The sequence below is a fragment of the Chrysemys picta genome, chromosome 3, assembly GCF_011386835.1.
Source record: "Chrysemys picta bellii isolate R12L10 chromosome 3, ASM1138683v2, whole genome shotgun sequence".
Taxonomy (NCBI): Eukaryota; Metazoa; Chordata; order Testudines; family Emydidae; genus Chrysemys; species Chrysemys picta.
The window spans coordinates 132,391,382-132,407,135 of record NC_088793.1 but is presented as its reverse complement, the minus strand read 5'-3'; the positions used below and the strand labels follow the sequence as shown (position 1 = coordinate 132,407,135).

At 38.4% G+C, this 15,754-nt stretch overlaps 1 protein-coding gene across 4 annotated transcripts in view; it reads left to right on the top strand.

The window, feature by feature from the left end:
• The window catches only part of PCNX2 (pecanex 2), a 247,386-nt gene that overhangs the window by 10,641 nt on the left and 220,991 nt on the right, over positions 1-15,754 (top strand). For all 4 annotated transcript variants that reach the window (XM_065589023.1, XM_065589022.1, XM_065589025.1 and 1 more), the window contains exons 2-5: positions 259-464; positions 3,257-3,374; positions 6,330-6,366; positions 7,916-9,226. In XM_065589023.1, coding sequence (XP_065445095.1) covers positions 259-464; positions 3,257-3,374; positions 6,330-6,366; positions 7,916-9,226 — 1,672 coding nt within the window. The remainder of the gene's footprint in view (positions 1-258; positions 465-3,256; positions 3,375-6,329; positions 6,367-7,915; positions 9,227-15,754) is intronic.

The window sequence follows — 15,754 nt, the reverse complement described above, 5'->3', positions numbered from 1 at the left end:
AGGATATTTGATATACCATAGCTAGCCAAAGGAAATGGTTTGAAATTTGAAATTTACAGCCTTCATATGAGTTGAAATAGTAAAATTCTTTGGAGATGCAACAATTCTGAAGTGTTAGGAAAATTAGTGGTGTTAGCCGTATCAGACTATAAGAAATAAATGGGTAAAAAGATGTTACTACATTGTGAATAAATAGCCGTATCTTCTTGTGATAGATTGCTGACTGTTTCATTAACTCTTTATTATTCTCTTCTCTAGGCTTTCCCTCCAAATGCAGTGACAGTTTTCATCTACTGTAGTTCTGTGACTGTGTTCTTCACAATAATAAAGGTAGTCAGTTATCGTCTGCACCTTATGTTTGATAAAGGAGAAGTAATTCAACAAAGGATCTCGCGAAAGAATGGAAGGCAAAGCAAAGATAAAGAGACCAAAAGAGAAAATGCAGTTTACTGCTCAAATCTTAGGTAAGTTTTTCATCATGCAGAACCATTCCATAGTTTCATCACAAGTACAAGCTTGCAACCCTATCCTGCATTTCCAGCCCAGCAGACACTCCTGCTGACTGTAATGAGGGTTTTGTTTTTGCAAGCAATGCACAAGTGGGCTGTTACTCTTTTTTTAATTTAATTTTTGTTTATGTTCAGTATTTTAAGTCTGACATAGGGATATACCTAAATCTAACCCTGAGGGTTTCCAGACTTCTTTTATTGGTGCCCCATCATCATTGCAAAGGATCCTCTCCCCGGCCCTTGTGTTTTCTTGCATCGTATCTTGGCCCAATTGTCAGACTCTTCATTTTTCCTGTCTGTTTTCTTTCTTGGTTGTCCTTTTCTAGTTTTTTTCCTTCCACTTTCTAATTCCCTCCCTCCACATTCTTTTTTATTCTCTTCTGCTTGGTTTCCTTTCCTCCGTTTACCCCAGCCTTGCCCAGATGTTGTTCTGGAGAACATCTACTGGTGACTCTGCACCTGGCTGCATGTACTCTTGTGGCAGTACTCAGAGTCAAATGCAGGAGCAGAGAAAATAAAGGCTACCGGGCTGTTGCTCATTAAATGTGAGCTGCAAGGGGAGTTGCAGGAGCAAGGAAGGAAGGAATGTGACCATCGTTTTACTCATGGGAGCATGTCTGCTGTGGTTTCAGGTTTATGCAGCTATTGTCTCTTAATTCTATCTCTCCAACCTTGTGTCTCTAGTGGACTAGTTTGACTTCAAGTAAATCTCTGTGTAATATAACTTCATCTCAGCAGGAAAAAACTCTTTGCTACAAAATGCAATGTAGAATCACAGCAAATTTAATTACAGCCTTTAAAACTAAACGCAAATGAATAAAAAAATATCTGAAAGGTGAGGAAAATAATAGTAATTATATAAGGAGCTTGGGTTGGTAAAAAGCATTGTAAAACAAATTTTATTTAAACAGTAATGTTGAAGACTACTTTCTAGAAATTCAAATAAAACCAATAGAGGTTGTCAAAGTATATGTTTGCGTTTAAGACTCCCAGTCCTTTTAAATCCTGTCCGTTCTACAAAATTATAATTTTCCTTTTACTCATATGAGATACACTGACATAGTGACATAAGAGGCTCATCCACTGTTTTAGACTTGCTGAAATGTAAACCAAATATCCCTTAATAAATATGATCAATGGAAGACGCATACGTTTCCACTCTTTTGCCTTTTGTATTGCTAATGATTCCAAGTAGTACCTCTTATAAAACTTTCATTTTATGTCAAGCAAGCATCTTCTGCTTAGTTCAATTACATAATTCTTGTCCACAGACTAACACACACTTCCACCATAAATAATAAATACAAATATCAAATTAAACTGAAATCAAACATTGTGACAAGTAAGCAAACCCATCTGCCTCATCTAGATGAATAGGTTTTCACTATACTGTTCTGGTTAAACATTCATTATTTAGCCATGTTACAGTAGAATTCTTAACTTGATAAAGGAAAATTCCTTCTCCATATAAGGGATATATTAATGGCATTTGATTACCATAACAGCTAAAGATAATCCGTATTCATGATTTTTAAGTGGTATTTTTCTAGGAATTCTTCATTTTATATTAGAAAATGAACACTCTGTGTACTGTTTTCAAATATTACTGTTATAAGACAGGTGGCAAAAATTTTCAGTGGAGCCTGGTCATAGACATGTGATATTTGAATCATATTTAAATAGCATATTTGAAGCCAAATAACTAAATTAATATAGTGTTGTGATGAAGATGTTTGTGACTCCCAGGTAATACAGTTTATAGCTGACATGGAGTTACAGGTGTTTGTGTTTTAAAACTATAAATGGGAAAAAATCTTTTGGTGTTACACCATTGGTAATAGCAGTGAAACTTTAAGTGGAATATCTTTATATACGTTGTACTTTGCCAACAAAACAGGGTCTGTGCTCAGCTGCTTGCAAGAAAAACATCTCCACAGAATGGCTAAGTATACCTTACTGTAACTGACAGACATATCATATGTTAAACTGATTCTACACTTGACCTTAGCCAAAAGGCAGAGAAGAAACTATTTTGTTCAGTGTCTAATGGCTATAATACAACACAGATCTCCCACAACCCCGTGACTATTTATTTGTTTCAAATGGATAATTACTAGGAGGTACATAAATGACTAAGCTATTAGGCACACAGAGTATACCCAAGATGATAAAGTTGAATGATGTAAATGGAAAGTAACATAGAAATACTAACAGTTCGTTATTATACTGCTAGTAGGAAGGGCAAGCCAGTATTTGGTGCAATAAATCAATTTGTAAACCAGTATCGGGCAGACACAGGTGAGCCAGTCTATATACTGAGCTTGGAGTGGCGGCATTGTGTGTTTAGCTTGGCTGTGTCCTATTTCTCTGGAATGTCAGAATTATTTTGTGTTGATATTTTTTGGGTCTAAGATTGTGTCTTTTTATTCCTCATAAAACTTCTACAAGTATTATTTGTTCTATTGTTGATCTTTCAGTGTTTGAATTTGGGGGGAGTAGAAACTTTTGTCATGTACACAGTTTTCACAGCTGCTCATTTACGGGTGTGAGAGAGGAAAACCTTGGAGCATACTGTCACTTGGGGAGTGCCCTACCATCATTCCTCACTCTGACCCCCCGTTCAAGTACTGTGATCTTGATAATATTTTTGTGCCATAAATATGGGTCAGCGGCTGTGCAGGAAAACACAGTCATAGTTATCTTAAGAGATGTCACCACTGACATTTTACTTTCTTCTTTTGGGTCAGCAATAACATAGGAGAGAATGGTACAATTGAAGAGGTCAAGCAAAATGACTCGACCCCAACAATCCATGGCAGTTCAAGAGTACAGGCTATAAACTTGCACCACTCTTCTGGAGTCATGGTTAGTAGGCTGTTTTCTGTATCTATATCTTCTTTTTGTGAAGAGCTATACAATGTATCAAACAGTGTCTCATATCTTATGGGAGTACATACAACTGCATGTAAATTATGGAACTGATCCTGCACAGACATACATAGGGCTATTTCCTGTGTTTGACGTTTAGCAGTCTGCTTTTAGTACACAAGCAGGCCAGAGCAGCCATCTTGCTTGCTGCACTGGATTGGTCAGTCTTTGCCTAGTTTCAAATAGCCAAATTTACAAAGGCATTTGTAACCCGCTTAGGCACTTTTGTAAATTCCAGTAGGAATCTGTCTGCATCTTCAGGCCACAGAACAACTAGGACCTGCTGCTGCTTTCAAACCAAGAAAAGGGAGCTTCCTGGAGGTAAAGAGAGCACTTTTATTGCAGGCTGCTAAAGCATGCAGAGCAACCATTTTGTGTGCCTAGAATGACTTTTCTCCCGGACCATCAATAACAGCCCTTGCACAGCTATTCCTCATTACTGTATTTATTTTTAGATTTATAAAATGACCCCTATCTCATATCTCGGGGCATGTCTCGTAACATACATATTTGACTTAACTCCCGCGATGGGGTTTACAACATGAATAGAACTCTAAACGATTGCAACATTCATGGATCAGTTACATTCTAAAGCCAATGGGGCAGTTGAAGTTGCGTGACAATGTACATACATATTACATACCAAAAACTATAGAAAGAACATAAAGGTTTAGGGTGACCAGACAGCAAGGTTGAAAAATCGTGACGGGTGGGGGGTAATAGGCGCCTATAGAAGAAAAAGGCCCAAATATCGGGACTGTCCCTATAAAATAGGGACATCTGGCCACCCTATAAAGGTTGCAAAGTCAAGCAATCAAGAAATGACAAATTAAGGTTGCCTGTGAGCCTTAATTCAGCCCCTTTGTGCACTATGATAAATCTTTAATTACATGATCACATACTATTTTTCCATAGAACCCTTGCCTCATTCAGTGCACAGGTTGTATGGTGCTCACTTAATGAGTAGCTATTCAATATTTCATTTTATCCTCATTGCTCAATGTGTCTCCCGAGCCCCTATTTACTGGACATGCGCACTATTCAAATCTTGCACTGCATACAGAACTATTAATTTCCTTGTAGGTCTATGCAGGGTGTTTACCACTATAGTATTTCAGTGCTTCAGAAACCTTAATGGAGTTATCTTCACAACACTCCTGTAAAGTAATACTATAACTCCCATTTTATAGATGAGAAACTGAGGCATAGCGACATTAATGTCAAAAGTGCCAATGAATTTTGGTGTGCAATTTGAGATCATTTTTGAGAAATTTAGCATTTGGTAGTGCTTTATTTGTTCAGAGATGAGCTGTCATTAATTTCAGTTGCATTTGTTAGTGCTCAGACCTTCTGCATATTAGAATACAGATATATCAAATTGCGCACACAGAAAATGAATTCATCTGTGAAAAGTTTGGTTTAAGTGACTTGCCCATCTTCACACAGGAACTCTGGCAGAGGCAGGGATAGAATCCAAACTTCAAGGGCATCATTCAACTGCCTAAACAATAAAATCATCCTTTATTTGCCTGCTATCCCATGCCTCATTCACTACACACCTTCCAACTTTGGCAACAAATGTGGGCAGGGGTCTTACAGAAAACAGCCTCTTTCACTACACAATCCTGATTCAGTCGCACAGCACAGTTATTCCTCTGCACTGAATGAGGCAGGGTCTTGTAGAAAAAAAATAATACATGACCATGTAATTAAAGACTGTGTCATAATGCATACACACAAGGGGGACGAATTAAGATTGCATGGACAATTTGAATTCTGGCATTTTCTGACTTTTGAGTGCTTGACTTTGCAACTTTAATGTTCTTTTAATGTAGTTTTTTAATGTACTTTCCTAGGCTTTTAAAAATGTAACTAACAAAACAAATTCCATCATATAGAACCATATAGAGTCCAACATGGCTCATAAGCAGGGTTAGAACCTTTAGATCCACAGCACAGACCTCTGCCACTTGAGTAATAATAGTGTAACTGATAGAAGTAGTAGGTTGTCACCCTCTATGTTGGACAACCCCTAGAAGGAGATGACGCACACATTTTGCCAGTGGGTTTCACAGCTATTTGCTGATAACAGAGGAATATTGACACTCAGGAATACTGGATTCTACTTCAGGATCTGAGGGAAATGTGTCTAGGTATTACAGCCCTTTCTGCCCCTAGCCTCCCCCACCTGTCATTGTCTCTGTCCCAATCTCCCTCCTCAGCTCCTTGTCCCAGTTCCACTCTTCCCTACTCTCACCTCCCCTTGTCCCAGTCTATTCCCTTGCCAGTCCAGGCTCCTTCCCCTGATTGCCTGGGCATCAGCAGCAGGAGCATTGAGAGGACAGTAGAAATGGTCTTCCTGCTCTCAGTGCTGGTGCCCAGTGCCAAAGGGGCTTCTGGCTACTAGGAGGGGCAACACCACATTGATTTTCTCCATAGTACTCTTTTTCAGGTTATCAACCTAGTCTTCTAAATTAGATGTCTTTCTTTTCCAGCATTGTGTAAGAGATTCTTTTCAAATATTGGAAAGGAAACCTGATAATCTCACAGATAAAAAAATCCATAAAATGAAAAAGGGAAACCAATATATGTGCTCTCTGTTCCCTTCTGACTAAAACCCCACCTCTGGGGCTGCTGACTGGCAAAAAATCCATCTCAGAATTTATCCTGAATGTCACAAATGTGATTTGAACTATTAGGTAGACCATGACTGATACTATAGCATCACCTTCTTCTCACCTTTCACCATCTGCAGCTCCCACTGGTGCATTCGCAAGTTACTGAATGTTATGTACTAACAATTGATGAGATGATTGTTGAGTTTAAATTCTAAATTTTTAAAAACAGTATTTAATTTGAACACAATGAATTTAATATATTTCATTTTTTTAGGAGCTGCCAACACAAGAAACTGTTGAAGATCTCAAAGGTATCTTGAAAGCTTTTTTTTAACCTTTATTAACTGTTTTCTATAAACATTGCTTGCCAAAAGTATTTCAGTACATGCACAGCCTGTACCAGAGGCTTACCAGTTCCAGGGCCAAGTGCGGCTGCTGCATCACTTTCCCCTCCTTGGGGATAACTAATTGTATAGTTTCCTTGAGTTCTGTAGCTAAATTAGAAAAACCCCATCTCTGCCAGGGTAAACAAAAGTCAAAGGAAAGTCCCAAAACTAGTTTCCCATCCCCTGCCTTTCACCTGCTCTGGGCCACAGCCCTTCCTTAAGGGTCTATGCACCTTGTGCACTTTGATTAAGGGGAGTGAAGGGGACTTTCTCCCACTCTCTCTTGGAAGCCCTCTGCCATGGACCCCAAAGCAGAAAGCTAGTGGTCAGCTCACACCCCAAACCCTCTACACTTCCTTTGATCATGGCCTCTTCTTGCCCTTGGCTACTTCTGGCTCGTTAGCCTACCACCACCTTTCCCCTGCTACTTCAGAACCCTCTGTTACTAGCTCCCCAGCTTTATCCAACCCATGTCTCAGTAACAAAGTCCATAGAACTCTCTTTTCCATGGAGTTCCTGGTCCTTCTCTCCACCTGCCCCTCTGGCTTCTTCCCAGGTCTTCCATCTCCTGGTTGCTCCTCCATAGCCTGGCCCCTTTCAGCTCAACTCAGCCTGCAGAATCACTACCAGTTTTGCTTCTTCCCTTGTCTCCACCAAAGACTCTCCTGAGCTGTTTGCCTGGAGAGACTCAGCAACGCATCCTGCTCCCTTAAAGTCTCTGGTTCTTCTCATTCACTCTGACAGCATTCCCAGCATGCCTTAGTGTGCCTTCAGTTCCAATGGTCCATGAACGACAAGTTCCAGAATTCCATTCTGCATAGGTTCTTACACCACCCTCATCACTGTAGTATCTGTGACGATTCCTGCAGTGCATGAGGTGACATGACTAATATCTGTTACACTGGTTCCTTCTTTCTATCATCGTGTCCCCAGGGAGAGAATTGTGTGTGCAGTGTAATGTTTGGGTTTGGTAGATTGTTTTTGTTTGTTTGGGTTCTTGTGATTTTTATTTTATTTTATTTTGTTTTTTAAAATGTATACGCTGCTGCTGCTACTATCTCTTGATTTTTGAGGGAACCTGACCTAGAGTAGAACTGCAACACTAACATATTGTAAAGGCCCCTTTCACCCTGAGATTGGGCCTGAGCCTGCAAACCCTTATCTTATTGCTCACATGAGTAAGAACCATATTTCCAGGTAATTAAAATAAAAATCTCTTTTTCATACAATTCCTAAACAAGAAAATTATCTTCCTAATTTCTTAGCTAGATGCAAAAAATTGTGAAAGTCAGTTAGCAGAGAACAATTGTTACATTCCATAGTAAATTTCTGTCTAAAGTTATCAACTATTTTGTTCTGTATTTCCATGTTTCCTTAGCTCTGCAGGCTGGTTTTGATGCATAGGAATATTGACATCTATAATGCATAATGACTTTTGTTTGTGCGACCTCACTCATATGTATGTTCTTATTAGGGGTAACAATGTTAGAAGACCAGGCTTCACCACCAGTTTTATCTACCTCACCCTATATCAAAGCGGATATGTTACCTATTTCCACAGCCCATATGTCAGATTCTACCACATCGGCAATAGTAGCAAAACCAGCAGCTATGGAGACATTTATCAGTAATGGAACAAATGAAAAAGAAGAGAAGCTGCACCCTTCCGCCTACTTTGGATCAGAAGATATTCTCATGGACAAAGATCTGGTTAAAAAGTTGTCAAATCTCTCTCTGTCACAGTATGACATTTTAAGAACTGGCATTTCTTTTGAGCAATGGGGCAGTGAAAATTCAGTTATTATTTCAGAGCATTTAAGTAATCCAAAAAGTTACAAAAGAGAGAAATTCCCAGATGGATCACCCCATGAAAGCTTTAATCATAACTGCCCACAGTGTAATACAATTGCAACCAAAGAGACCGATGGGCCTGTGGAAATTTCTTTTCATGTTGATAACACCAATGAAGATCTTGATTATTCAGATGGTGAGGTTGCTATTGCTCTTGTTGACAGTTCTCTGCCTGGAGACCAACTTAATTTACATGAACCCATTAAAATAGTTATTACAATGAGTAGTACACCAAATACAATGAGTGATTTAGAAGGTTCTCTCCATCTGAAGGTGTCAGGTACTGAGAAAACTAGCTCAAACCCAGACTCTGGTGTAGCTATAGCAGATCTCCACAGTCAAAAAAATAACGAACAGATCAAAATTCCGGTTATAACTTTTGAATTGTCTGATGATGGTGGAGGTAATGTTCATCTGGAAGCCAGTGAAAGTGAAAGAACCCCAGAACGTTTAAAGGTCGATGCATCATCCAACCAGTGTTCTGGCTATGAGTCTGGTGATCTGGACAACGCAGTAAAGGACCATAGCTATCCTGCAAATAACCATTCAGAAACTAACACTCGTTTAGGTCCAAATCTGGAGAATGCTTCAGAGAATTTGCTGGTCACCACTTCCAATTCTAAAGAAATTCAACAGAACCTTGATCCTCTGTCTTATAAAACTGCCCATGAAAAGAGACACATTCGAGTGCTGAGCGTAGACAGTGGGACAGACATCTTTTTAAGTAAGAATTCCATGGAGATAATCAGTGATAAAGAAAAGACCTTGCCAACTTCTAAATCTGACTTAGAAGCTAAAGAAGGACAAATACCCAATGAATCTAATTTCCTGGAATTTGTCTCCCTGCTGGAATCCATTAATACCGCAAAGGTGACAGCGTCAAATCAGTCCAATATCAAAACAGAGACTACAAAAGATGATGGGTTTGGTGGAGGTATGGTATGATATGATATTTTAAAACTATTCTTTTGGAATAAGAAAATCAAAGATTGCCAGACTCCTACCTACTTTGTTTATGGTGATTTAATCTCAGGTCCATAAAAAGTTAGCCAAATCCAACTTGGAGAAGTGCTAAAAAAGGGTGGGGATAAGGTCCTGTCATAAAAAATACCTGGTGCAGTTTCCTGTAGTTTTAGAAGGCTTTTGAACACTTCAAAGCAAAAGATTTGAGCTAAGTAAAGTAAGCATTCAGCTGGTATTTAGCTGGACTTCTACATTGGAATAACCTGCATGGGGCAAGCTTGGTTCTGTTAGAATACCAATACATGTTTACCAAAACCTGCAAAATTGCTGTGCCACTCCCTCTCATACTCTTTCCATCAGATGCATATGAGGACTTCTTAAATATATACACATATTTAAAAGAGCCAGAGTCACTTATGTATATTAAAAATCAAACCCAAACCCCAGATCCCTACATTTCCTGACCAGCTTTAGTTGTATTTTAATAACCTTGAAAAAAAATTCACACACGTTTTTAGGTTTACATCAAAATATTTATATCTTTTGGAAGCTGAAAACTGAAAATTTGTTGGTAGTTCAATTTCTGAAAACTAAAAATATTCATTTTTTTATAACAGAAAAGTCTTCAGTTTTCAGTGAAAGCCACCAAAATTTTGATGAAAACTGGAACTTTCGCACGAAAAATTCCATTTAGTCAAAAGCTTTTTTTGTTTAAATAATTTGAGAATTTTTCTACTGCTCTACCCATGACATAAAACCAAAGCTGTATATTCTGTTTCCCATATATAAGAATATTTGGCTCCTCACCCACAACTAGCTCTGCTATCTCTCTTCTCTATCCCAGTGCCTCCCAACGCAATGTATAGGTGTGTTGTTTCTAATTGTTTTGGCACCTTGCTTTCTATAAAATAATAACTAAATCTAGCCTTATATCTAGCTAAACAAAACTAAGGGGGGAGGGTTATGTGTTGTGGAGATGTAAGACAAAATACAGTGGAGAGGCTCCATGATCCTCTCAGAGCAAGGTCTGAACTACCAAATGCAATTTCACATATTTTAGAAGACTTTAACCAAAACAAACAAATCCTAGGAAGCCTGCCTCTTATTTGTTTGGAATCCATGGTAAATTGTATTCTATGAAGATACCCAAAAAGCATGCAACCAAAATGCACTTATGTCTTTCCCATAAAACACAAGAGATGTATTAAAATATTCTAATAAAACAGTGTTAACATTTTTTTAAAAAAAGTTATCCCCCTTCTCCATGTGTACAGTAGGAAATATGGATTCCCATGACTAACTGCAAACATTCTACATCCCACAAAAGAGGTCCAACACACATATACCTGATTGACTTTATAAAACATTTTGCCATACGATATCCACTTGACTTGCTTTCTTCTTCCTTTGTATCCTATTCCTCCTGTAATTATCTTCCACCTTTTCATTTTTCTGACTCTATCATGCTCATTAAATCCTACCCTCATTTTTCTCCATCTCTCACTGCAGTTCTAACCTTTTCTATTCCATGTTACGTTATCAGTTTTGTTTCATTCCCCTTCTTCTATTCTTATTTACTCTCCCCTTTTCTGTTCACTCCATGCTACTTTCCATTCCCTGCTCTCACTCCCTTTCCTATACTCTTCTCTTGTCCCCTCCATCTATTTCTTTACTGTTCATCTCCAGCACTATCAGTCCATTCTCGGCCCTTCCTCCCAAGCCTCTCCATTCAGTTCTCTGCTCATCTTTCATGTAGCTTCTATAGATCCCAATCCCATCAGTCTATTCTTTGTCCCTAATCAACTTTTTTACATTCCCCAACCCATTCTGCCATTGATTCTGTTCCCAATCCACACTCACCCCCTCTGCACCCCCAATCAGGTTAAAGATCCATTCCATTTTTGTCACTTCCTACCCTAGAGCATCACTCCATTCTCTGTCCACTAGCCCCTCAGTACATCCTCTCTGACCTCGCCTCCACAGCACCACGTTGTTCAATTGATTTTCTTCCCCTTTGGCTCCCATTGATTAATATGCTGCTTCTCAGGCTAGTCTAAACAACTGGTCCTTTGCCTTCCCTAGCCTGTCCCCAATTAGATTTCCTGCAAGTTATTTGTGGGCTTTATTATTTGGAGGAGGTCTTAAATGTTCATTTGGATACAGTATTTTTAGGCTGTATTTTTTATAATTTTGATGGATAACTTACAAAATTTTTTATAATTTTGATGGATAATATGGATGTTTATTTTTAAGCATTTTTTTAATCAATTTAAATTTTCACAGTTGCAGGTAATTGCGGGGTGTGTGTGGGGGGGAATTATTTAATGACCATAGGTATCAAGATTCAAAAAGTTAAAGCTTTATATGCCATTAACACACATTGTCAACATCACATGTCAAAACATACAAAATAAATATCCTTACATCAACAAATCAGACCTGATTTTATTATTCATTCACTAGCCTATTTGTAACAAGCCTAATTCAGAAGTCTAAATCACTGGATTTTGATTCTAATAAATTCTCCAGCAGTATTTTTCTTATGTTGAATAGGTAAGCAGATTGTTATTGTCTTTCCCACAGTTAGGGAAGTTCCCTGTTGTTGTGATTTATATAAAAGGTATGATTAGAAAGTGAGAGCACACCTATTTTCCAATCTCAGGCCACGGTACATAGCTCAGGCTTGGAAAATCCTTTTGTCCAGGACAAATAGAAGTGCTTTCCTGGTAAGCCTTTTGGAGCAAGGATCATCTTTTTAATCTGTGTATGTGTGGTGCCTACCACAATGGAGTCCTGGTCCATGACTAGGGCTCCTAGGTAAAACAGTTAATAATTAGTTTCAGGTTTCATGCTGGCTGGACAAGAACAACAGGGGAGGCAGGGTGAGAGTTTGGTGATCTCCAACACGGCAGAATCAAGTTGTCTGACAGAAGAGAGCGTGGCCAGAGGGGGTGAGTGGAAGTGGAGTAAAAAGACCTCAGCTGCCTCAAAAGTTGGCTAATGGCTAAGCAGAGCAATAGAATTTAGGTAAGTCAGAGGGGAGGAGACCGAATGGGGAAGAGAGGCTGAGCTGATAGTCAAAAAGGAGGTGGATGGGCCTAGTTGATGTCATCCACACAAGTAATGCCTTGGAAGAAGTAGGAGTGGGACCAGGGAAAAATACATTATTGAGTAAGCCTGATATAAGCCTCAGTTAGAGTCTGGTGTCTGTTAGTGCTCTGATCAGATTTATGGAGTTCTTGGAGAAGGTAGAGAATGAGTCTGAGGTTTTCAATTATAGTCAGGTAGTTCAAAGGAAGGTAGTTCAAAGCAAATTTAATTTTCCAGCCAAGCAAGAGTATGCTGTGTACTAAAATAAACTAAACTATACATTATAATCTGATTATTTGCTTCTTCTGCAAAACACAATTTGATTTTAGGAATGAGATGGCCTCTTTCTAATTTGTTAGTCTTGCAATTACTAGTTATACTTCCTGGGCCAAGCAGGAAGAGCTAATTTGCAATGTATACAATATATTTTAAAACATATTTGAATAAAAATTATACACACAGAGAAGTGGTTGGTTTTTTGTATATGAGAAAAATGTCTGGAACAAGTCAAGCCACTTGATTGGCGTTTTTTTAGGTTTAAATAAAAAACAACAAAACTCACCCTAATTGGCAAAGAATAATACTGAAGCCCCTGGCTCAATGAACATGAAGAACATGGCACAGAGGAATAGGTTAAGGAATGTGATTAACTTGGACATATACGAATGTATATGCGGTTTCCAGAAATCCTGGAAAGCTAAATATTCAGGAATTTCTTGAAAGAAAGATTATGTGTTTTGTGTAATTTGCAGAAAGCATGAGAAGTTTTTTATTGGGAAAGTCCTCTTGTAAGTGGGTGTAAGAGCTCTAGATCTGATTCCTTATATGTGCATGCCCACACTTCTCCTCATGTTAAATGCGTTGGAGCAGAAAATGTATCTGTTTGTCCACAAGAAGCTCTTAGCACTAGACTGCTCAGTAAAATGCAACATGAGGAGCTATAAACCTTGTTTAACGCCACTTACACCATTGCTAAACATGATTTGGGGTTTTAGAGATCTTGAAATGCTCTACATTGCAGGCCAATAGTGGCTTTAATCTTGGATCAAACTCTTGATACCTCTACAGGGAAAGGCTTTATAGAGGCAACTGAAAAGTGTCCTAGGAACGCATCTCAGAAATGCATATAGAAAATTAGGTTTATTACTGTACTTGCTGATGGCTCCTCTGACAAGTCTGTAGCTGAGTAAGAGTTGGTGAACTTGGTGTACGTCAAATTTTTGCAGGCCGGAAGCATTTGTATTCCGTCTTCTAACACGGTTGATGGTATATCACACAGGGAACAAGAACAGCTGTAGGAATGGTGGGAATTAAGACAGAAGAACACAAAAAAGAACTGTTTTGCCTGAATTTAGATGGTGTAGAAGCAAATTAAAAAAAAAATGTTCTCATCATTAGAACAGGTTGGAAAACGTCAAAAATTTTCCAACAGTTTGGAAAAAGCTGTTTCAGTGAAACTGAAGTTTTTTGTAAAATTATATTGCTTTTCACTAAAATTCCTGTGGGGGGAAAATAGTTTGGAATAGAAATGGAAAACATTTTCATTTAGGAAAATGGTTGTGTTGGAAAAATTAAAAAAAAAAATAAGAATTATTATGTTTTATCATTTTTATATTATTATTTTACCTCTTTTCATGAAACATCAGTGAATATTATGCACTGCTACTGATGTGTCATAATAAGACATAAAATTGTAGTTGCAATGTTATATTATTTTCATTTTATTTTTAACATTAAGGGTAAATGCTATTTAGTACTGATTGCGACAGTTATTTTCTAGATCAGTGTCTCCAGTTTATGTTGTAGTGAAACAGTTTGATACTTAGTCACTAAGTTATGAAACAAAATAATAAAAATAATATAACTGCCCCATAAAATAAAATTTGAATGAAATTTTGAAATTCCAAAACAAAATTTTCCAAATCTGAAAATGTTCAGAAATTCCATCACATGGAAAATATTGAAAATATTTGCTTTCATTCCAATCAAATTTTTAAAGGTCAACATTTACCACAAAACAGAAATTTGACTAACTCTACTCGTCATGTAGTGCAGTGCACAAACCACAATGTTGACTTTGTTCTTCTGGGGCTCAAAAAATTATCCCGGTGTTAGAAAAAATTGTAATTATTTTAAAGACATTTTCAGATTTTAATATTTAAGTTCAAAATATGATGGCAACTCTTGCTGATGCCTGTGAGGAAATTGGGAGCTAACTTGGAGATACTCATCATGTGTTCTAGATTGCCGGTCAAGTCTAGTGAACAGAGCACTCGACTGGGACTCTGGAAACCTGAGTTATATTCTTAGCTCTGCCACTGGTCTGCTGGGTGATCTTGGGCAAGTCACATCTCTGTGTGCCTCAGTTTCCCCATTGGTAAAATATGGTAATGATTCTGACCTTCTTTGTAAAGCACTTGGAGATTTACTGGTTTATGAGCTATTTATGAGCAGTGCTGTTTATGAGCTAAGTGTTTTTACAAACCTATTCACCATTGTGACTGAGGGCAGGTCTACACTAGAAGTGCTACATCAGCACAGCTGCACTGATGCAGCTGCACCACTGTAGTGTGTCTGGTGAAAACACTCTATGCCAATGGGAGAGCGCTCTCCCATCAGCATAATTACTCCACACTGCGAGAGGCAGAAGCTATGTTGGCGGGAGAGCATCTCCCACCGACGTACCACTGGTGTGGACAATGTAAGTTGCTGTAACTTGTGTCGCTCATAGGGGTGTCTTTTTTCACACTCCTGAGCGACATAAATTAGATTGAATTAAGTGGTAGTGCAGACTGCCCTGAATCTCTTTTACTTTTGAAGACTCTTTTATCTGAGGTTTGCAAAAGGTACTCGCCACAAAGACAATCCTGCCTCTGTTGATTTTTAAACTTATGCTTAGGAATGGCAACTTTGAAGAGATAAGCATATTTGGGTATCTAGAGGCAAAACTAAAGAAAAATCAGATCTAAAACCTTAAAATTGCCATTATACATATGGATGTCAGGTTCACCAAGCTACCCTAATCACCAACTATATTATTTCAGTGCTTTGATCTCATACAGAAGCCTAATGATTAAAAAAATGTGGTGGACATAAGTCTCATGGACCTGGGGGGGGTCAAGCTACTGCTGAGAGAGAGAGGGCTCCTGAAAGGAGAAGAGGAGGGCCAGGCAGAATGAGCTGATCTATGCCCTGCCACTTTAAATGCCAGGGCCCCACAGCCCCTGCATACACATATATTCAATAAAACACACTACAGGGTGAAATTCTGCCCCTATTTAATGTCTTGCCATTAACTTTAGTGGAGTTTTGCCATTGACATCAGTGGAGCCAGGATTTCACCCCAGGATATGATGCAAATAAGTTGCTCCCCGCTAGCAGGAACAAAATGTGGTTTTGTACACTGTCA